General features: G+C 40.9%; 1 protein-coding gene across 4 annotated transcripts in view; it reads right to left on the bottom strand.

The window, feature by feature from the left end:
* Positions 1 to 596: 596 nt before the first annotated feature.
* DHX35 (DEAH-box helicase 35) overlaps positions 597 to 21,721 on the bottom strand; it is a 36,058-nt gene continuing 14,933 nt past the window's right edge. For 2 of the 4 annotated variants that reach the window (XM_060277270.2, XM_035123234.3), the window contains 13 exons: positions 20,378 to 20,474; positions 18,715 to 18,873; positions 17,506 to 17,716; positions 16,876 to 17,000; positions 14,419 to 14,473; positions 13,096 to 13,191; positions 11,937 to 12,031; positions 11,103 to 11,180; positions 9,624 to 9,753; positions 7,539 to 7,620; positions 6,935 to 7,006; positions 6,013 to 6,124; positions 597 to 3,495 (listed from right to left, as the gene is read on the bottom strand). In XM_060277270.2, coding sequence (XP_060133253.1) covers positions 3,451 to 3,495; positions 6,013 to 6,124; positions 6,935 to 7,006; positions 7,539 to 7,620; positions 9,624 to 9,753; positions 11,103 to 11,180; positions 11,937 to 12,031; positions 13,096 to 13,191; positions 14,419 to 14,473; positions 16,876 to 17,000; positions 17,506 to 17,716; positions 18,715 to 18,873; positions 20,378 to 20,474 — 1,357 coding nt within the window. In that variant the 3' untranslated portion in view covers positions 597 to 3,450. Of the gene's footprint in view, positions 3,496 to 5,985; positions 6,125 to 6,934; positions 7,007 to 7,538; positions 7,621 to 9,623; positions 9,754 to 11,102; positions 11,181 to 11,936; positions 12,032 to 13,095; positions 13,192 to 14,418; positions 14,474 to 16,875; positions 17,001 to 17,505; positions 17,717 to 18,714; positions 18,874 to 20,377; positions 20,475 to 21,721 lie in introns of all 4 variants that reach the window. The other 2 variants (XM_060277269.2, XM_035123233.3) reach the window with 1 other exon arrangement.

Below are 21,721 nucleotides of genomic sequence, written 5' to 3'. Positions count from 1 at the left end.
TGGAGCCTGTGTGTGTGTGGTTTCTTAATTTGTTTTTAAAGAAATTGCAGCTGCATGTGGGGGGGGGGCAACACAATGGCAAAGTTAAAGTAGTTTAATAAGTAAGTCTGATAAATGTATTCACTTGTTTTTCTTGACAGATGATTTTGATTAAGGTGAATATATTTACAACAAATTCATTCTCCAAAACAACTTCCCACCGGTCCATAATACAACTTAATGCAACTTAAAAGGTGAAACCAATATATGAGATAGATGCGTGACATGCAAAGCAAGATATGTCAAGCCTTTATTTGTTGTAATTGTAATTATTTGTCGTTAGGCGGGTCAATTATAAATGGAATGTAATTAATGAAATGTAATAGCGATGTTTATTTTTGTATTATTGTAACTATTTGTTTTATTACTGTGGAATTTCCAAAAGAAAGAATTTGTAAAAAATAATAAGTTTGCATTACTGAAATAAATGCACTTTTCGACGATATTCTAATTTTCAGAGTTTCACCTGTAAAACAAAGTCTTAATAAGTGATGCAGATACGTAATTAACTTAAGAGGTTCCACAACTTAAGCATTAATAGGCATAACAATCCAGTATTTCTTAATTCCACAGCTTTATTTATTTATTTATTTTCTCTATAAAGTATGATACCAGAGGACAAAGCAACATGGAAATTTACACACTTTGTATCTGGGTCTTTGTAAGCTCCTTGAAAGGGAAAACAGCTTTTAGATACAAGTTCAGATGCCCATAACGGAGCGTCAGCAATATTCTGGACACCACGCAGTACATAAAAATAAGACAACCCCGGCTCTACAGAGTTCACATACGGAGAGAGCGAAAGAGAGGGGAAAACCCAGTTGCATCAGAATTCCAGGGGTGGGAATGAAATTTTGTTAAGCTAATATATACAGCACAAAGACACTGAGTGGACCACATTCTGACAGAACAAGCTTCTTTGCAGGTTTGTGGGGAGCAGAATGGGAGGGAAGATCTGAAAAAGTGGCTCTTAATGCACATCCAGGGCAAGGAAGACCCTTATTCTGAGTAAAAAAATAAATAAAATGCTGTCATTTACACGTTTTAAAAAGAGGGGAAGGAACAAGGCATTCAAAAACAACAACAACCCAATGTTCTAAAACCAAACCCACACATTGAAACCACATCACTGTAAATTAAATGTTATGTGAAAATAAATATTTACTTATCTGAAACTATATTGCTGATGCAACAAAGGGGTTTTTGTGTGGGAAGGCAGCAACTGCAGTTTAACCAGTGCATGCTACACAGACCACACTTTACCTTTGAGGAAGGTAGTAATAACAGCTGCTAAGTTCACCATGTATGCTATATGCATTTCTTTTCCAGGGTTCATGGAAGCACAATGGCGTTCACTGACCTAAAGGCAGCACCATCAGATAGATTTCACTAGCTCACATAGCAACAGGAACTTTCCCTGAAAACGGGTGAGTTGTACAAATTGCAAGCTGGGAACTTAAAGCTTATTGCACTCATTCTAATCAGATATTACCTCTATGCAAGATGGAAGCAAGTGGAATTTGCACTCAAGGAAAGGGATTAAGAAGCATAAGGAGATGAGAAGACCCAACTTCTCCTCATAGATCAGGCATGTCAAACCTGCGGCCCTCCAGATGTTTTGGACTACAATTCCCATCTTCCCCAACCACTGGTCCTGCTAGCTAGGGATCATGGGAGTTGTAGGCCAAAACATCTGGAGGGCCGCAGGTTTGACATGCCTGTCATAGATCATATTTCAATCTTATACTGTAGTGACATCAGAAGCAGAATAAGGAATGGTGTGGGGTTTTTTTGTTTGGAAATAACAGGAAGTGGCACTGTGGGTTAAACCACAAAGCCTAGGGCTTGCTGATCAGGTCGGCGATTCAAATCCCTGCGACGGGGTGAGCTCCTGTTGCTCGGTCCCTGCTCCTGCCAACCTAGCAGTTCGAAAGCACATCAAAGTGCAAGTAGATAAATAGGTACCGCTCTGGCGGGAAGGTAAACGACGTTTCCATGAGCTGCTCTGGTTCGCCAGAAGCAGCTCTGTCATGCTGGCCACATGACCTGGAAGCTGTACGCCGGCTCCCCCGGCCAATAACGCGAGATGAGCGCCACAACCCGAGTCGGTCACGACTGGACCTAATGGTCAGGGGTCCCTTTACCTTTACATCTTCAGGACACTCAGTGGAGGTCCAAGTGGCCCTGCCACTGTCCGGCTTCCTGGTGAAAGGCACCTCTTCAACTTCTTCCTCCGCAGTCTGGAGAACAAGAGAACTTCCTCTCAAGATGGTCCTCCTGTGTCTGTCTAATGATGGTACGCCCCCACCAACACTTTTTTTCTGCGGGCTCACCCCACCCCACCCCACTGATTTTGTTATATGTTACTTTGATGGCTTCCAGGCTGCAAAGAGGTTTATACTTTTAAAATATACAACTGCCAACTGTCTGATTTGTGGTGGCAATCATGACTCTCGCTCCAAAGCAAGATTTGCAAGACTACAGATCTAGCACAGCAGTTTTTCAACATCCACAGGATCAAAAAAAGTTAGTAATACAACCAGATTATTTCTGCAAGAGGCTGCCCCTCAAGTCATTTCTCGTTCTGAAACAAAAAGGCAAGCAACTTGCATCCAACCTTGCTTGTGAACATAATGTACATCCTGCCCAATTAAACTTCTCTCTAAACTTTGGGGTGGGTGGGAAACTTTGGTGCATGTTAAGACATCATGTTTATGGAAACAGGTTCAGCTTGAAAGCAATTCATGAAAAAAAATGTGAATGAGAAAAGAAGGGAAAGTCAGTAAAGTATTAGAAACCTATTGCTTGACAGCAAAAAAGAAGAAAGAAAAATCACAGCAGTTAGGCACAATCACAGTTTCAAGGTTTTCATTGCAACCCATTAAGGTATTTCAAGGCTTTGCTTGTGGTCCCAAATCTGCCTACAATTTGCAGGCAGGTCTAGGATGACCAACAGCTTTCACAGTGGTCTAAAGGATCCTGAGCGCCACTTCCTCATTCCGAGGGTGTCGTTCCCCACCCGCCCTCCCCCTTCCTCCCCAAGGGGTTCAAGTGCTGCTATCCACATATTGCGAAATTCCCTACAATTTTGTTATGTCTTCTTTTGTACTGTTAGTTTCAAACTACTGTACCTAGTTTAAAAGGAGCAAAATCGCCCTGGGGAACAGGAGCGGTCATCACATGTAAGACTGTGGGATAAAAAAATATCCACAATGCAAGCTCTACTTAAGTGTTACAATGTATTGGTCATGCAAAAATCCCTACAGGATCCTGGCAGGCAGGCATTTCAACAGTTATAGTTGATGTGGGGTCCGGCTGCTAATCAACTAATTGTTGGATGGACAGTAGCACAGTTTCAAATTGGCGGCAGGTTCTGCATCTCGCGCTGCAAAGTTCAACAGCCGCGGCGAGTCAGTGATCGTCCACTTTAGTTCTTTTGGCTTTCAGGGAAAGGTGCTGCAAAGAAACGAAAGCATTGTTTTTGGTTTTCGTAAAATTCATAAATGCTCCAAGCGATATACTTTTCTATTCCAAATTACATCAGTCTCCATGTTAGCGACAAATTCCGTCCTGCATTAGGAACTCGATGCCAACTAAAATGTCATTTTGCAATAGCCGAGAAAACCCATCAAGCCCGCCAGCATTGCCAGTATAGGAATCAGTGGTATTTAAAAAGCCAGACGACTTGGCTGCCTGGTGCTTAAACAAAAACATCTGCTATATTGTTATCTACCATAACAGTATTAAGGCTGTCAGGGTAATGCCTTTATTTATTGCAAAGACAACAGGTTATCACACCAATGGCAACTCTAGCATTATAGAGACCCAACCAGTCTTTCCAAGAAGAGGGTTTCTGCATTCCAGTGCATGCTTGTGGTGTGGGATCAAGCTATTTCCAGGGGTTCTCTTATTCCTTCTCTTCCCTCTTTGTCTCCAGAAGCATACCATTACCACCCAACCTCCGGCTTTTAGCACTAGCCTTAAGGTTACTTTGTACTTTACATGGAGAAGTGTGGCTTCTGCCATCTTATGGTTGCTCCAACATTACTCCCTAAGGCATAAAATGCTGGATCACGCCTGTTACATAGATCTGAGTGCATCTACACAACATGGCAGCAAGAACTGCCTTGGCATTGTGCCCAAATCACTTCTTGGGGGGGGGGGGGAAACAACCTTATACTGCCAGAGTAGTGTGGGATACAACAACAATGTGGCACCAATCACACTGCTACAGGTAACAGGTAAAGACAGTTCTAAAGTCACTTTCAACGTTCTTAGAAGTGGTAAAAAGTAGGTATGTGAGTTACTCACATTTCTACTTTTCAAGCTTCAAAATAGGAAGTTGCATCGCAATATGTTAGGAACTCAGGATACCTTAGGGAATACCTCCACACAATTTCTACCTGAACTCTCATATCTGGAGATGCCACTAAGTCTCACAATTTAGAGACTTTGCATCAAATGGTTCACAGAGCCAGATATCCTTAGTTCCTGCATTGTGGAACAGCCTCCTAGTTTCTGCTGTTTGCTGCATTTAGCCCAAGGATGAAAGCTTTTCTTTAAAAAAAAGAAGAAGAAGAAGTTTTCCTGCTGATATGACTATTATTTTCCAATCTGGGCAAAAGCAGTCAAAAATAGATTGCCCCCATCTCCCGAAACACTGGGTTGCATCCATCAAGTGATATTTAGAGTAGACACAGTGAAAACAATGGACCTAGGTTAACCATTTCCGTTAACTTAAATGAATCTACTCTGTATATAACTAACATTGAACAAATTCTCAATTTAACAAATTTTGGTATATTTGTGTAATTCTGACCAATCACACATAACTGATATTATTTTTAAATTGTGCCAGACTTTTCACTGAGAAGTTTCTGCCAGAATTTATAGTCATGCAAGGAGGCACAACATGCCTATGGAGTCGTATAATATGAAGCTATGATAATTATGAGCAATTACTACAGCAATTGCCAGTTACTTTGGATTAAGTAATGGAATAATGATTTGCATAACTGCTGTGTAGTTAAAGGCACCACTTTATATGTGACACAGGGAGGCACAATATTGGAATATTTTCAGTGCTATCAACTCACTTAATTATAGATACCGGATTCCTAGAAGATTTAATATAATTGTGGTGTTGGCTCATTTCCTTCTCAAACCATACCTGAAATAGTTTTGTTAAGTGGCCAAAACCACTTCCAGAACTTTTTTATGTCCTGCAGCACAATCAATTTGAATGCATTACAGGACACAAAGCAGGTAACATCTCTAATTTCAGGATGGGTTTGAATGCATTACAGGACACAAAGCAGGTAACATCTCTAATTTCAGGATGGGTTCACACACTGCCGAAGCATAGAGGTTTTGTGTACCAGGTTGCATATGGTTACTGTAGTGCCGTATAACATTGAAAATGTAAGCAACAGATACCTGTGTGGAACTGATTTTTCTAGATCCATTATCACTTAGCTTTCAGGCCACTGTTCTGAACAGAAACTGCTCTGGTGGATTATTTGTACTGAGAACTCAACTGAGGGAGCACGATCCTTTCCGTATGGCTAGACCTCTCAAAGCCTTTGATACAATTGATCATCAAACTCTTCTAGACCAGTTGGAGGCACTGTATTGCGATAGTTGTGGTGTACAACTGGTCAGAGCTTTGGGCAACAGCTAGACTACAACGTGGACTACCTATCCTATGAGGCACTGTTAGAAGAAATGTTGTGATTTTAAGCTAATTCACATTTATCTGCATAATATTGTGATATAAAGTAATCTTTATCTGAGACAGAGTTTTATTAATTATTGGCAGCTGTCAAACAATTAAATAAATACAAGCAAAAGCTATGGGGCGGGGAGAGGGATATACTTATGCAAACCCATTTCGCAAGCACAGGAAAAAGCATAGAATAACAAGAGCTGCCAATACGGCAGTGGTACCGTTTGGAGGCTATGCCGAGTCCGTACCGTTCCTTGCTGGTAAAAGTGAGGGGCCAGTTCCAATAGCCAAGCAGATTCAATTGCTGTAACGTCTCGCATGTAATACTTTGAGGTCTGCATGACTTCATTGTAGACAACCCTAAAAATATAGCAAGAAAAGGCACATCCACTAAGAGAACATTTGGATACATTCCCACTTATTATTGCCTCGGAAAGGTTTCAACATCTAGACACCAAGCCTTAATTCAAAAGTCACTGGGTGGTATTCAACTAAGTTTCACTGAGAGCAAACCTGACTTAGCCATGTCCATTAATTTCAATGGGTTTACTATGTATAAAATATGAATACCACCCACTATCTTTATGCATGTTCCCACCTGAATTCCCTGTATAGAAGATCCCTCTCTATGTTGCCTACCATCTCCTTATGACTTGACGTGGATTGGGTTACTACCCAGCCTGTAATGTCATTCCCAATGGTTGGAAAACCATCTAATGCAAGTGTACGTTTTTATACCGCAATCAAAACACAAAGGCAGCACTACCGGTTATTGCTCATTGCATCATCCTTCAAAGTTGGAGGATATGCATAAGATATGCTGAATTTCACATGCATGCCTTCGTAAAGGCATTACAAACCTCCCCACTCTCATGGAAGCAAATGTTTACACCCTCTTAGATCACAAGCTTCTTGATCCTGCTGTTTGGGAGGGGGAAACCAGCTACTTGGCTTCCCAGTCATGCAACAACTTCTACAACTTGTTGCTGGTAGTGCTCCATCTACCTTTATCGATTTTTCTCGATGTAAGTGTAGTGTGGAATGAAGAGTACAGTGCGCATTCTGAAGCCACAATCTACCAGATGGGCTGTGTTCTGTGAAAGAAGCAACTCTCAACGATGTAGAGTGTCAAGCTCAACCAGCACGCTAATGAAAACCTTTTCAACGTACCAACGAGGAGGCTTCTCTGCATACAGCACTGAGGTGGGGTGTATATAAAGTTCATGGTCATCGCGAATAGTCCTTGAAAGAAGAACAATTATTTTACACTTACAATGTTTATTCATTATGACGACAAAGCAAGGCAGCAATGGGACTGTGTCTAATTCCTCAATTATAAGCCTGATCATAGATAAGCAAAACTTTTAAAGGATGCTGAAAACTGACCTGGAAGCTTGTTTATTTATTGGTGCCTTTGAAATACCTTTCTTTACCTCTTATTGACCTGAAATATTGCTCAGTCCACTTAGTGGACTGCTTCAAGTTTTTTCCCAGTCTCTTCTCAGCTGTTGAAGCTCAACTAAGCCAGGAGACAGAATGCCAATTTGTTCCAACCTGATGGCACTGACAATAAAGCATCATTATTTTTTTAATGGCTATTGGCTTTCCAATGAGCCCTTTGTTAAGGATTTAAAGACAATTCTGATCTACATGGCCCCGCTATGTTCCCTTCGCTTACTCTCAGAGGCCTGAACTACAGTAATTATCACTAGTAAAGCCAGGACAGTGTTTTTGTTCATTTTGGGATGTTTATCACAATAAACCTCACATTTACCTGTATGCTCCGGTAGAGTGAAATCTGGCTGCGTTAGCAAAGAATCCCGAAACTATACACCTTAGAACAGGGTCTGGATCTCCTAAAAGGAGGAAATGGACCAGTCATTCCACAAAGCTCATCAGACAGACCAGCTTTCTCCAACATTGTGTGCTTCAAATGTTTTGGATTACAACTCACATCAACTTCAGCCAGTGTGGCCAATGGTCAAGAGCAAATTAACTGCCTAGTCAAATGATCGCAAACGAGCAAGGGGGAAAGTGGAACTCTGGAGGAATTTCAAAAATCTCACTTAGTTTAGTGCTCACTATTTGGGATGTTAAGCATCACAGAGCTGTTTTATCTCTTTTCAAACTCAACAGATGACTGAATTGTTATCACAACTGGATAAATTAGGTGGAGCTGATCACTTTCTGAGATGTGACAGATCTTGGGCATCTTCTGGAAGGGACCAAACTAAATTTTACATGGCAAACACATGTAACACATTGTCTGGGTTTTTTTTTAAGTTTAAACAAAAACCAGCTGTAGGAGGCTGACATTTTGAGAATAGAATGGGAGGGGATGCTTAACCTTTCTCTACTGTTGGTTTTCTGTTCAACACCACCAACACCCCCAGCTGCTCTTCCACTTGCAAAGGGAAATAGTATAGGCAGATATCCTTTTCTACATGGGTGAAAAAGGAGCTAAGGGAGTGAAGGTGGGGGGTGGGCAGATGAAAAGTGCCTAAGCTCCCATCCCTTCTTATGCACATGCACACACACACACACACACACTTCATCTGCTGAAATTGACATCTGCTTTCCATTAAAACAACAAAAATCGCTACATGCATCTGCCCTAAGCTTTTCCTTACTGTGGCAACTGTTGAACAAAAAGAGGAGGAGGAAAGCATTCTTCGAGACATCTTTCGTTTTGTTTTGTTTTTACATACATAGGATGGTATCCAAGTAAGTTTTACTCATAGCACACTAAGTCATGTTAATTAATTTCAATGAGTTCCCTCTGAGTAAAACTTAGTTGAATATCACCTACAATTTCAGTAGTTTTAAAATACACTGAACTTCAAGTACTATGATGGGTTACATTTTATTGTATTGTACTATGGAACTGGATTTTTGTTAGCTATCCTGATAACTTAATTGAAGGGTGAAGAATAAATCTTAATAAAAATTTGCCTGTGATTACATTTTTTCATTTATGCCCTTTATGTTTACAGCCATACACACCTGGAACCAAGGTATGTACGCATTTAACTTATGCTAAGCATGCTTCTGATTTTGTGCTCTCTTTAATAACCACCTTCCTGCTTAAGGTACATAAGCAATTTTTCTGATTGGGTGTGTTCACTTCTGTTTCCACAATACACTATACTGTTGCCTGGCTCCCCCCGCCCCAATGCAACATATAATCTAGTCAAACATAAATAGACTTTGCAGGAAAGGGGGAAGTTTCAGACTCCAAAAGGCCTGTCTGCAAAGCTAATAAAAGTCTATTCCAGTTTCCAGAACCCATGGGTTTAAATAAATATTCTAGCTTGTTATACTAAGACTGAAATGACTGTAAAAGTGAGGAAGAGGTACTCTACACTTAGTACATTAGAAAGCTTTTACACTAGTAAAAAATACAATATACATCACTGAAGCAGTGTAAAGCAAATGGATAATGGACGATCATGCTAACAAAAGCAAGAGTGGAATCCAGTGGTGACTGTCTACTGATGGAAGGCTTTCATTCAGCAAAACGGGAGGTGGCAATTTTTGGTGGCACCCCTACCATTCCTGCAGTCCCCTATGCCACACTAAGTCTGCTCTAGAAGGTCCCTCAACTGTGTGGAGCAGATTTAGTGTGGGCATGGGTTAAAGGAAGACTGGGAGACCGCCACAAATTGCCACATTCTGGTAATGGATTCTCTTCCATCAGCAGACAGCCACCACTGGATTAACGCACAATGGAAAGAAACCAGTGCTACAAATGTTGTGAAGCCCCCATGCAGCTCACAGTTGGTAATTCTATTTTTTTGTACTAAGCAGAGTATAGGCAATAAATAAGAAATTGCTAAGATCTCTTCTCTCTTGCTCATACCTTCACTGGACTTTTTTGGTACTTTGAACTTGACAAGAAGTTTTTTCAGCTGCTCTCTCACAGTTGTGGCTCGGACAAGACCTTTATAATTCAGAAAGTGATCCTGACACCACTGGGAACTCTTGTTGTGCTGCAAAGAAAAAGGAACAGCTGAACCACCTTAAACAGCTTGCTTTATAAAGGTGTTAGCTCTGACTTTTTCTCCAGGTTTCTTTTCCTAATATTATGGGAGTGGGGATGCACGCACCAGCCAAAAATCAGTTTGCAACAGGTCGGTCTAAAATCATGCAACTCTCCTGGCAAGAACAGGTCATGCTGAAGGCCAGAATCTGGAAAGGAGACTCCGGTACGTAGCTACTCCTGCAGTTCAAACACATCAGTTGATTCTGGGAAAATCTCATGTTAGGAATGTTAAGAAGAGCCTGGCTGAATCAGACAAAAGACACATCTAGGCCAGTAGGCTGTCCTCACTGTGGCCAACAAGATGCTTATGGGAAGGCCAGAAATAGGACATGAGCTGAACAGAACTCTTCCCACTTATGATCTGCAACAACTGGCATTCAGCAGCAAACTGCCTCCAATATCAGAGGCAGCACCATCATAATGGCTAGTAGCCATTGAGAGCCTTGTCCTCTGTGAATTTGTCTTAACAGCATTTAAAGTCATCCAGTTTAGTGGCCATTACCACATCTGGTGGTAGCAAATCCCAGAGTTTAAATATGTTCTGTGTGGACATAGAAGATTCAGGACAGACAAAAGTTAACTAATATTCAGTTTCTTTAGATGACCCCAGGTTCCAGTGTTGTGAGGAATTATGTGCATTCTGAATCCAAATTTTAGTTGACAAAGCCATTATAGATGAGGGAATTCTGCAGTCAAAGCATTTTTATTATTATTTTTACACTCCAAGTGTAAGCATTAACATGATGGTAAACAAATATTCTACAAGGTCATGGGTTAGCAGAGGACATGGAGTGTGTGTGTGTGTGTGTGAGAGAGAGAGAGAGAGAGAGAGACTTGAGAGCCTCATCATTTGTTTTAAATATCACAACATACACACAAGTTCCTAGTCTTCACTGCAAAATAAACTTCAGAATGTATTGTCATAATATGCAGGGCATGCTGTGGATCTTTGAATTCCAAGAATGGCTGAATGGGGCTTTTGGTAATGTACTCTAATGCTTTAAATATATCTAATGATAAACACACCAGTGGGGCTGTGGTTTTACCCCCCCCCCCCAGGACAAACCTAGCTTGATTTAGGTGAATATATTCCCCAATCAAACTAAGTGGAGCTTTAGGGCTCTGCACAACAATCTGCCTACATAAAAACCAGAACTGACTTTGCTTAGCTCACAACACACATTTGATCCTGTTCATTACTATGTTGGACGTCCCCAAACGTCTAACATCCACAACAACTGGATTCAAGACTGGCAAAAATCTGCACATCTCGTACCTCCTTTTGAGCTTACTTACTTTTATAAAGGCTTCATACGCATTAAGCATAGTGAGATGGTCGCCTTCCTCCACAGCAAATTTTCTGTGTTCTCTGATCTGAAAAGGAGGAACATTTTGGTAAAGCGGCAACAACAAAACCCCAGACACCCTTTAGACAGGAACCACATTCAGCAATATCAATAGGACTCCACTTGTGAATGAATTTGAGAACAGAACCCTCAACCTTTACCATTTTCACTGCTTATTCCTTTCCGCATTTAGTACTTACAGTTTCTTCTATGAATAACATTATTTTGTTAAAAGCATTTTTAAGGGGAATAGCGCACATACCCAGTGTTTTAAAGCTACTACATATTTCTAATAAATCTTTGGGGGAAAGTTAAACATACTGTAAGATTCTCATGCTCACCACCTGCAACTAGAAGGTATGCACAAATAAATGTAATGCAATGTTTTCAACTTAGACATAATTTGTATGCCTGTCCAACATTTTTTTCAGCTATTAAATCGTTCATTTTCCAACCTCTCAGAAAAAGCTGGAATGTGTATTTCATTCCTTTCCCCACACCCTGAAAGCAAGTAACTTACTCAAAAAAAATATTATATTTCACTTTTCCACTTCTTGCAAAATATGCCCAAGGAGGTTAACAGGAACAAAGATTGAATAACAATGACAATTAAAATGCAAAGCAAGAAGCAACATATGCCAAGGCAACAGAACTGCTGGAACAACATTTTTTCAGTTTGCTTTGCAACACCAGTTAAGCAGTGAGGGCAAACAGATTTCCTGGACAGTGAGTTCCAGTGGGTGAGCACCAATGTAACAGAGCTGAGTTCAGAAATGGCACTTACAGCTTGTGTCTTTTGGTTTGGAGGAATCATAAAGATATTCTGGATCTGCATCATGGCTGCAATGCTCAGGATCTCCTGTGAGCAGCCAAAATTCCCTGCAAAATGAGTTTAGGGGAGAAGGGACTTTACTTTTACACTGACAACACAAAGCACATAAAGAAAATTTTGTCTTCCTCACACTTGCTGGATTAAAAATAGCTATAGCAGCTCTCACAGAACTATATGACAGGAAACACTATGGGTTATATAAAGTGGTGGCTCCATCCAAGAGAAGTGCTTCTGCAGGGCAGGGCACCCAGTTTTCACCAATTCCTCTAACTTAATACAGTCCCTCTTCCCACCAAAAAAATGCTTCCCTAAAGGCTAGGTGACCCCCTGGAACTGTATGGGATATAGCACAGAGGGTCACAATGGGTTCGGGGGATTGGCGGAAATGGGGTGCCAACTTTCGCTGGCCAGATGCTATTCCTGGATACAATCCTAGTATTTTGCTTCTGCTTTGTAGTGGAGAACAGAAACTCTAAATGTCATTTCAAAATGCTTGTTGAAGCAGCTATTTACTAGATTAGAACATGCTGCAAACAGCCCTGTGATCGTCAGATAAAAGGCAGTATATAAATTTAATTAAATAACAGTAACATAGTGATAGCAGGCCAAATACCAGAACAGCAGCTATTGATGGACTACATTTATTTAACACACATGTTCAGTTCTCAATCAAGTTGAGGCAGGAAGCGCAGGATGTCTGTTCATCACTAGCAACCACACAGAAGATAATCCAACTAAAATCCCGTATTGCTTGAGATTCTGGCAGCAATCTAATACCATCTACTGTGGAGTGCCTATTACATCTCCAGAGCCATGCAATGGATTAAAGGCTTCCAGCTCAATGTAAAACCTAAGTATGCAAACGACCTTCTTCACTATTCTCTGTTGCATCTGGCATTCAAAGACTCATTTGTTCACTTTATGGTATCTAGCTCAAACAACAAATAGTCAGTTTACGGCAACAAAAACAAACACAATAGAGGTGGATTTATTTATGATACTTGTATGCCACATACCACAACACAGAAGTCACTTGGAGACTTACAGCAAGTTAATTAAGCTGGACTAACTATGCACAAGCTGATTTACAGTTGCAAGACACTGGCATTACCTGATTCGAGGAGCATCTTTGCAAACATGGGGTTCAAAGGAAACTCGGCTATCCTAATTCCAAGAGGTTCCGTGAGGCGGCAATATTTATCAAGCCCTGCAGGAAAAACAGCAGCAATATAAAATGCAAATGCATACTGATGACTCAACACAGGGTTATAAAGTATTTCAAAACAAATTAATTAGAGGCATGACTCTCTACACAGAGAGGTATTGCAATACTGCATGTACTATTCTGCGGAACTAAAATTCTAGCTAAAATTTATTCCTGCGTCTGAAAAGCAGAAACTGTGAGCCACTGGGAGAATCAGAGACAAGCCATTCTGCAGCATGCAAGATAGGTTTCATAGACAAGCTGCTGTTTATTAACTCCACCAGTAAGTCAAAAGCAGCAGCCTGCATACCACTACTGACTTCATCCATGAGGCAAAGCAGATGCATTTTTATTTTACTACATTTAAGCCCACCCTTCTTCTACCATGGAGCTAAAGTTGGTACACACGGTATTCCCATGTCTCCCATTCAGCTACTGACCAGACCTGTATCTTCCCAGCTGCCTCACGTGGTCTCTGATCTTGAAGTGGCACATATATAACACACCCTTACTTCTTTTACTGTAGGATTTAATTATGCATGCTTTGCAAATAGATCTGATAGCAACCTCAGATTATAGGTATTACCGCAGAGGACAAAGAGGGCTCCTGGAGCATCTAGCCAAAGCTACTATTAGCACACAGGGGCCTAGCTAGCACTCCCAGACTTGGCTATATAAGTTAGTGCCTTCTTTTATATAAAAACTATATAGTCAATATCCATATAGGCTGATAATAGGAAAGAGAGAGGGTTCTAATGAAAACCCCACACCTTGAAGGAATGCTTTACTTATTACAATTCTCAATTACTCCAATGGGTTATATAATGAGGAAAGGCTTGTTCACATGTCTGTACTTGCAAACCACCCATGAAAATCCATCAGCTGCTTGCCTTGCACATGTGCCTCTATACGAACCAAAGACAATTATTATTATGTGAAAGCAACTACAATCTGAGCATGGAAACCCGACAGTGATTATAGAGATAAATGACTATCTTGAAACCACAGTACCTTGTTTAAAGAAAACACATTATCTCCCAGCATCTCAAAAGCCTGGCGTGCTCTTCATGAGATGCTAACAATAAAAGTCTACTATTACATTTCAGTTTTGCTTTTGCCATTTTGGAGTTAAGTCTAAAGGTGCAGGGCCTTAATGAACCTAACAGCATTGCTGGCAATGGTGCACAAGTCAGCTGAAAAATATGACGGAAATCAGCAGAGGAACCTTACCTCCTAATGCATAGAGCAGCTCCAAAGCTTGCACCATTGACTGAGCAGGTGGAGGCTGGGGGGAAAACACATACATACCATTTGTTCTGCCTACTGTAGGAACATTTATTACATTACAATGAACTCAAGGGACACAGATAAGGGCTCCCATGTGATCTCTCACCCAGGTACCACTTATGCCTGCAGGTATTTCACCGTTGAAAACTTTTTTAGATATTTCCTGGAAAACGTTGTGAGCCATGCAGGTGAACACTGCTTCACAGCCTTGTACAGGCTGCAAACATCAAGACTTCAAAACCCCCTGGTTTTGCTAGCTACTCGAGAAAAATTTCTCTAGCAGTCATGCTGGATAACATCTCAGCAAACTAGAGCCTTGCACTCAAATGGTTAGCTCGGGTGTCGTCAACTCGGTGCCTGCAGGTGCCAATACCTTCCATGGCACCCAGTAAAAATCCACAATAGACTGTTTGGCTTTCCTGCTTAGCTCTTGTCCACAGTGCCTCAGCCTCTTTTAATTAAACAAGCTCCCTTAAACATGTCTACATTTTATTCAATGCAAGATGAAAACAGTTCCTTTCCTCACTATTGATGGGGCAGCTGATGGGAGGAAGAATGGCTGCACCATTTTGCAGTCCCTTTTCTTTTTTGCTCTTTTAGATGTGGCAGCCGTTTTGTGTTTTGCCCACATGGAAACCATCTTGTGACCATTGCCCACTGCATTTTCTGAACATTCAGAAAAGTTGGCGGCCCCTGATTAACATGAACAGAGTTTCAGAACTGCCTTGTGGAGGCACATAAAGCACTGAAGTCCAAATATTAAGTACAAAACCAGAAAATTTAAATACTCCAGAACTGCAAGGATAAGGTGGCACTGGAAAATGGAAGTTATATATATGATCTCATAAATCCAAAGATTTAGAAAGCTGCAACTAAAACATCAAAATCCTGCTAGTGGGGAAAATTATTTGAACAGTACAAGTATGCTTACATTTAATATATATGTTTTATTAAATTGCTCATGACAGCTGGAGTGTGTTGAGGGGATGTCGGGGGAACATTGCAAAACCTAGAACCATGTGCTCCAATATTTTGGCCAGAGACTGTTATTGAAGGCTGGGATGAAAAGAATCGGGAAGCAAAGAGACACTGGACTTGTATGAGACACAACCAGAGCAAAATTAAATTTTAGTAAATCATCTGCTAAAGCTGCCCCCAATGGCACAATGCACAACTCAACTGTGCTAGACTGATGCAACACATTTCCATGCTACATCACCACAAACTCTCTCCGTTGGAACTGACTATATTTGTTTGGTGCAATTTCAATGGCTCCCGGTCAGAACAGGTCCAGGGTGCTGTGGAACCTGAACAGCGCTGCTGTGACCAAAAGCTATTGAGTCCCAGATTATTCTATATTCTGCATGCTGCAGCATGTTGGTAGCCATGAAGACCCCTAGATGTCCTCATTCAGCAAATAACGTTCAATCATAAGCTAAACATGGGAAGAGATTGTGAAATCTAGTTAACAGATCTATATATTTATCGTTATATACCCCTTTCTCGGCTATTCAACATCTCAAAGTAGTTTACAATTAAAAAAACCACCAAGCAGTCTATTGCCACCATTGTCTTTTCCAGTGTCTTTTCCAGGGGGGCTGCAGGGCAGGGAAGAGGTAGGGTAAGTTCCACTGCGTAAATAAACAAAACAGTAGCACTGGATTGGAAAGACATCTGAAAATGGATGCTTTATTTTCTTCTGTGGAGGTTCCCGAGGTTCTTGCTTTCTTTACTAAAGACACAGGGCTCTTCAGAAGCAGTTAGGCAAACACTCAACCTTGGTGTTAGGTCCACCCGATCCTACTTCCTGAGTCTCGCAGCAATAGTTACTAGGCTATGAACCATTGACCTCTGATAGTCTGCTACCTACTCTGTTTCCCCTATTTTAAGATGTAGTCACAAAATAAGCCATAGCAGGATTTTTAAGCATTCAGGGAATATAAGCCATACCCCGAAAATAAGACATAGTGATAGGCGCAGCAGCAATGCCAGCCGCGGCAGGAGGAGGAGGAAAATATTAAGACATCCCCTGAAAATAAGCCATAGTGTGTTTTTTTGAGGAAAAATAAATATAAGATGGTGTCTTATTTTCGGAGAAACATGGTACTAGTAATTTCCAGGGAACATTCAGGACTTACAAGCTCTTTTTAACCTCTCTTATAGCCTGCAGGCATTTAGAACCTTTATTCCAAAAGAGCCATGAGACATGCAGAAACAAAAGGGAAGATAAAAGCAAAGGAACACCGTTATTCCTTCTTAATCTGGCACTTAACAGGAAGATATGCATATGGTCCACATGAACACAACAGGACAGTAGACCTTGCAGTCCTTGTAAAATGGCTTATACCGTGTTGACAAACCACGGAACACGGAAAAATTACAGCAGAATCCCATACTTACCGAGAGGAAAGGAAATCTAAGCACATTGTCAATTCCTAAAGCCTTGAGCTGCAGGATGACTGGTGCCAGGTTACTGCGCTGCATCTCGGGAATGGTGGACTGTGGCAACTTCTCAAAGTCTTCCTCTGTGAAGAGAGCAAACGTTTTAAAATGCAAATCCTTTAAGTCAAACCTCTACAACATTCCTGAACTTAAGAAAAACAAAAACACACAAGACATTCCTAATGTTAACAATTATGCTTAGTAAGGAATTGAAACTAAACAAGACGATGATGGCAAAAGGTGTTTGAAGAAGGTAATTTTGCAGAATCTGGTGCCTGAGAATTTTTATCTAAATGCAAAAGTGAGCATTGAACATGTCAAGCACGTAGAATCAGAGGTGGGAGGGTTTGAATCAGGGGAAACAGGCCTGCAAAGTGAATGTTTCTGAGAAATGTAAACAGAGGGAAACTGATAGAAAGGGGTTTTCCCATCCCTTCTCACCTGGGCAATCCCTGGTGCCCCCACCCCAAATACAGCAAGCTGGTGGGTCAGGGGACCCCACTGAAGAGGAGAGGAAAGATTTTTAAGTACAGTGCCACCCAAGCCACAAACAAAAGAGCAAAGCTTTAAGTGTTACACACACTTCACCTGTGTAAAGTCTGTAGCATTTTCCTGAGCGGTTCCGGCCTGCACGGCCTGCTCTCTGATTGGCCGAGGCCTTTGATACTGGGACAACCACAAGGCATTCAATAGCTGTTTTTGGATTATATGCACGGAGTTTCACAAAGCCACAGTCAATCACAAATGAAATCCCATTGATTGTGATGGATGTTTCTGCAATATTAGTAGCCACTATCACCTGAAAGAATAAAGAAAGCCAGTTTACTTGAGATTTATTATGCTTGCTGATCCCTGACGAGCTACGTTTAAGAAAATAAAAGCAGAAAAAAGTTTGATATAAGTAGGGAATCACAATAACGGGACTCTAATTCAAAAAGTTTTCTAGGAGTGGTTAGGCTAGCAGCAATAATGCTGGCCTGAAAAGCTGCATTAAAGAAAAGAACTAAACACACACACACACACACAAAACCCTGAAGGTGTTGCAAAAAGAGAGAGCCGTTGATTTGTATAAGGGCAGATTTGTACTCTGGAGCGGAGAAGAAAAGTACAAAGTCTTCAAAGAAGTAAATAAGATAAAATAAAGCAACATATTCACTACAACCTGGGTGGGCATTGTTGCAGGGCAGGGGTTGTAGTCTTGCATTCAGCATTTTGAGGGAAGTAAACGAGCTACCATAAACTGCAGCGGCAAAGCATAGAGATGATTAACCTCTAGGCCAGCCTTTCTCAACCTTGGATCATCATACGTAGTTGGACTACAACCCCCATCATCCATAGCTAGCAGGGGCAGCAGTCAGAGATGATGAGAGTGGTAGTCCAACAACATCAGGGAGCCCAAGGTTGAGAAAGGCTGCTCTAAGCCAGGCATCCCCAAGCTTCGGCCCTCCAGATGTTTTGGACTACAATTCCCATCTTCCCCAACCACTGGTCATGTTAGCTAGGAATCATGGGAGTTGTAGGCCAAAACATCTGGAGGGCCGCAGTTTGGGGGTGCCTGCTCTAAGCAATATAAAAATGAGTAAAGACTCTTGTTTAACAAGCAGGATACATGGAGTTGATCCCAACAGGGAGACTTACTGAAAACCCTACAGCATTGGTAACCAAGTACGTGGGGAAACGCATTGTTACCATGCCATTACCAAATGCAATGTGGCGAAACATTAATTGACGGTGGGCAATGCCACCAATTTACAAGCACAGTGCCCTATGCATTTATGACAACGGAAGCAACTTTACCTTTCTAACGTTGGGAGATACCCTCTCAAACACTTTCATCTGCTCAGTAGCAGGTAATCCTGCATACATTGGAAGAACTCGCAGGTGTCTTTTCATCCCTGCGCGAGCAAGGACCCGGGCCTGTTCTATCAGCATAGAAACAACTGTTTCCACTTCCTCCTAGAAAAGCATCAATATGAGCAACAGATCAAAATGCATTTAAGCTCCAATATCATATCATGGAGACTGAAGCAAATTAAGAGATTTTTTTAAAAAATACTGTAGTGCCTTGCTGGAATTTCTTCCCACATGTTATCTAAAAGTTGCCAGGTGACCAATGTTCTTATACTCGTGCCTTATCGTTCCATTCCAGCAGACACACAAGAATGAGAATCCCACTTTGCAGTTCATGCTTAAAGGCTGCATAACATCCAACATCCAAATCACAAGCTATCAGAGGCCTGCTTTGTATACAACAAACCAATGACAAGAGGATGCACACGTGATTTCTGCTTTCTCTCTCTCTCTTGAGTGGACCAAGATTTTCTTGTGATGAGAACTGCAAGCTTCAGCAGCTAGCTGGAACCACACAGTGGGACAGTTCCAGGAAACCCCCTTTGCATATTACAGCTGTAGCAGGGAAAGAGAACTTCTGAGCTGCAAATACTTTTGTTTAAGTGCTTCTTTATACTTTGAGAAATAGCTCAGCCTTTCAATTGACCAAAATAACTATGCTTTCTCCATTTTTGGAACTCCGAAAAGGTATTCGCTCATAATTATTTCATCCAGGTAATACAGTTGTTTTGATTAATTTAGAGGTACTGTAATAAATTTTCTTTCTCCCTGGGCAGTAGAATAGTTCATACTGGCAGTACAAGTGACAGTCTTCAGAATCTACAGGTTCTAATGGCATCTCCATTTGAGATTGCAGCTTCCAAACATCTGAAACGCACAAGCCAAATTCCCTCTACATCTATTTTAGGAAATTTTTAACACTTGTGATTTGCCAAGTCAAGTGTGCTCCACTGCATCTCCTGTCACTACAACCTACATTGCTACAAGGAAGGCATTCTGTGTTATAGACAGAAATATACAGGGTGCTACAACCGTGGACATAGTTTGCAGAGGAGGAAGCATAACGCTGGTGTAGTTCTCTCCTGTACGTCATCATTACTACTTTCACAAGTTGCTGCTATGATCAATTAAAGGCGAAGAGCACAGGCACCAGTTCAGACATGTCCAAGGCTGGAAAAGCAGGTGGAAAGGACCACAGCTGAAGATCTTAACAGAAAGGAATGCTAAATTTGCAAGGTATTGTTGTACAATAGGAGTAGCTTGCGGAGTAAGTGGGAAGTTCAAGCTGTACTGAAATACAACTGATTGAACGAACTGAAATATGGCTGCTGAAGCGAAACCATACTAAGCAGGTGGAAGCAGGTGACTTAGAAGCTTCCCAAATCAGATTAGAACCACAGTGGCATTTCACAGTTTAGTATAACCCCAAACAGGTGTATGCAGCAACCCTAAATTCCTGAATTATTGAAACTACAATTTCACATCCTTGCTCCCTCTCGCACACATTCTGCATAAAAAAATGTTTTCAGAATTATTACACAGCACAAAGTGAACATATCTTATAACAAAGTAACAATTTCAACAGGACAAACATTTCTTTTGTGTCTACCTGGCCAGTTAAAAATGCCAGTATATCCCCATCACCTTCTGTCTGATGAATTTTCATAACGGTTTCCACAGTTGATTTCACATAATCTGGAACAGGACTGTTGGAAAAAGCATAGATATGAGTTTCAAGTAGGGAAGGCAAAACTTGCTCTTATCACCACGATAAAAAAGGTAATATATAGTTAGATTTTCATAAGTAATACAGACAGCTCACATACTTGAAGTATGCTTGATACATGACCTAAGAGTTAATCCTGGCGCTAGCTGGACCTTTCTGAATTCTTCACAAGTCACTTAAAATAACTTCACTAGACATTATCACAAATTCTGAACGTCTGTATCTAGAGAGTCCTCCATCTCTATATAGCACACACGCACAAGAATTTATTTCACAATTGCAGAAAAACAGTTCAATCAATATGTTGCTTTGACATCTAAACAAGTTACTTTTTAAAAACAGTTCAGTTGTACTAATAGTTGCCTACAAAGCACTCAGCATTGTACAAACACACAAAATTGCTTCTTATTACCCAAATAAATTCTACGCATCTATTATAAGGGCCTGCAAAATCCAATTTAACACTACAAGCAAATTTTGTAAGAGGCCTCTAACATACAGAGAAGGCGTTCAATATGGCACTGCCCTATATGAAAATTTACATCTAACTATGGACTGGATCACACATGGAAGCTTAATATTCAATGCCTGCATCATGTGATCTTGCATATGCGAGAGGGCCATCACAGATACAACGCCATCAACAGAATTTCCATACCACATCATACAAAAGCTTTCCAGTGAAACCAGTGCACCCAGTCAGCTGGTAGGACCAAGCATATAGGAATCAAGTTATGTACATGCATGTATGAGGCAGTCCCATATGCACTAGTAAGTAGCCGGGTTTTTGTTTTGTTGGTATCTGAAGAAGTGTGCATGCACACGAAAGCTCATACCAAAATAAAAACTTAGTTGGTCTTTAAGGTGCTACTGAAGGAATTTTTTTATTTTAAACAAATACCAAATAGCTGTCCTAGTTTTCCTCAGAAAGGAATGGAAATTTGTATATTTAAAAGTATTAAAATAAAAATTGGGGAGGTGGGAAACTCAAGCCTCTAATATTTGCATAATACGCAATCACTTCATACAGTGTTTAAGGAATGAAAAGCAAAGGACTGAATTACTACACCCATATATAAGCACTGCTTTATGCATCTATTGATATAATAAGCCCTGAAGACTGTCTGCTGGTTCAGCTACCCTAGACTAACATGGCTACTCTCCCAGAAGGCTTTGCCACTATTACTCGAGCATTCCTCAAAGATGCCTGACACAAACATAGTAAGG

The sequence above is a fragment of the Zootoca vivipara genome, chromosome 7, assembly GCF_965207765.1.
Source record: "Zootoca vivipara chromosome 7, rZooViv2.hap1.1, whole genome shotgun sequence".
Taxonomy (NCBI): Eukaryota; Metazoa; Chordata; class Lepidosauria; order Squamata; family Lacertidae; genus Zootoca; species Zootoca vivipara.
This window is presented reverse-complemented; position numbering and strand designations above follow the sequence as displayed.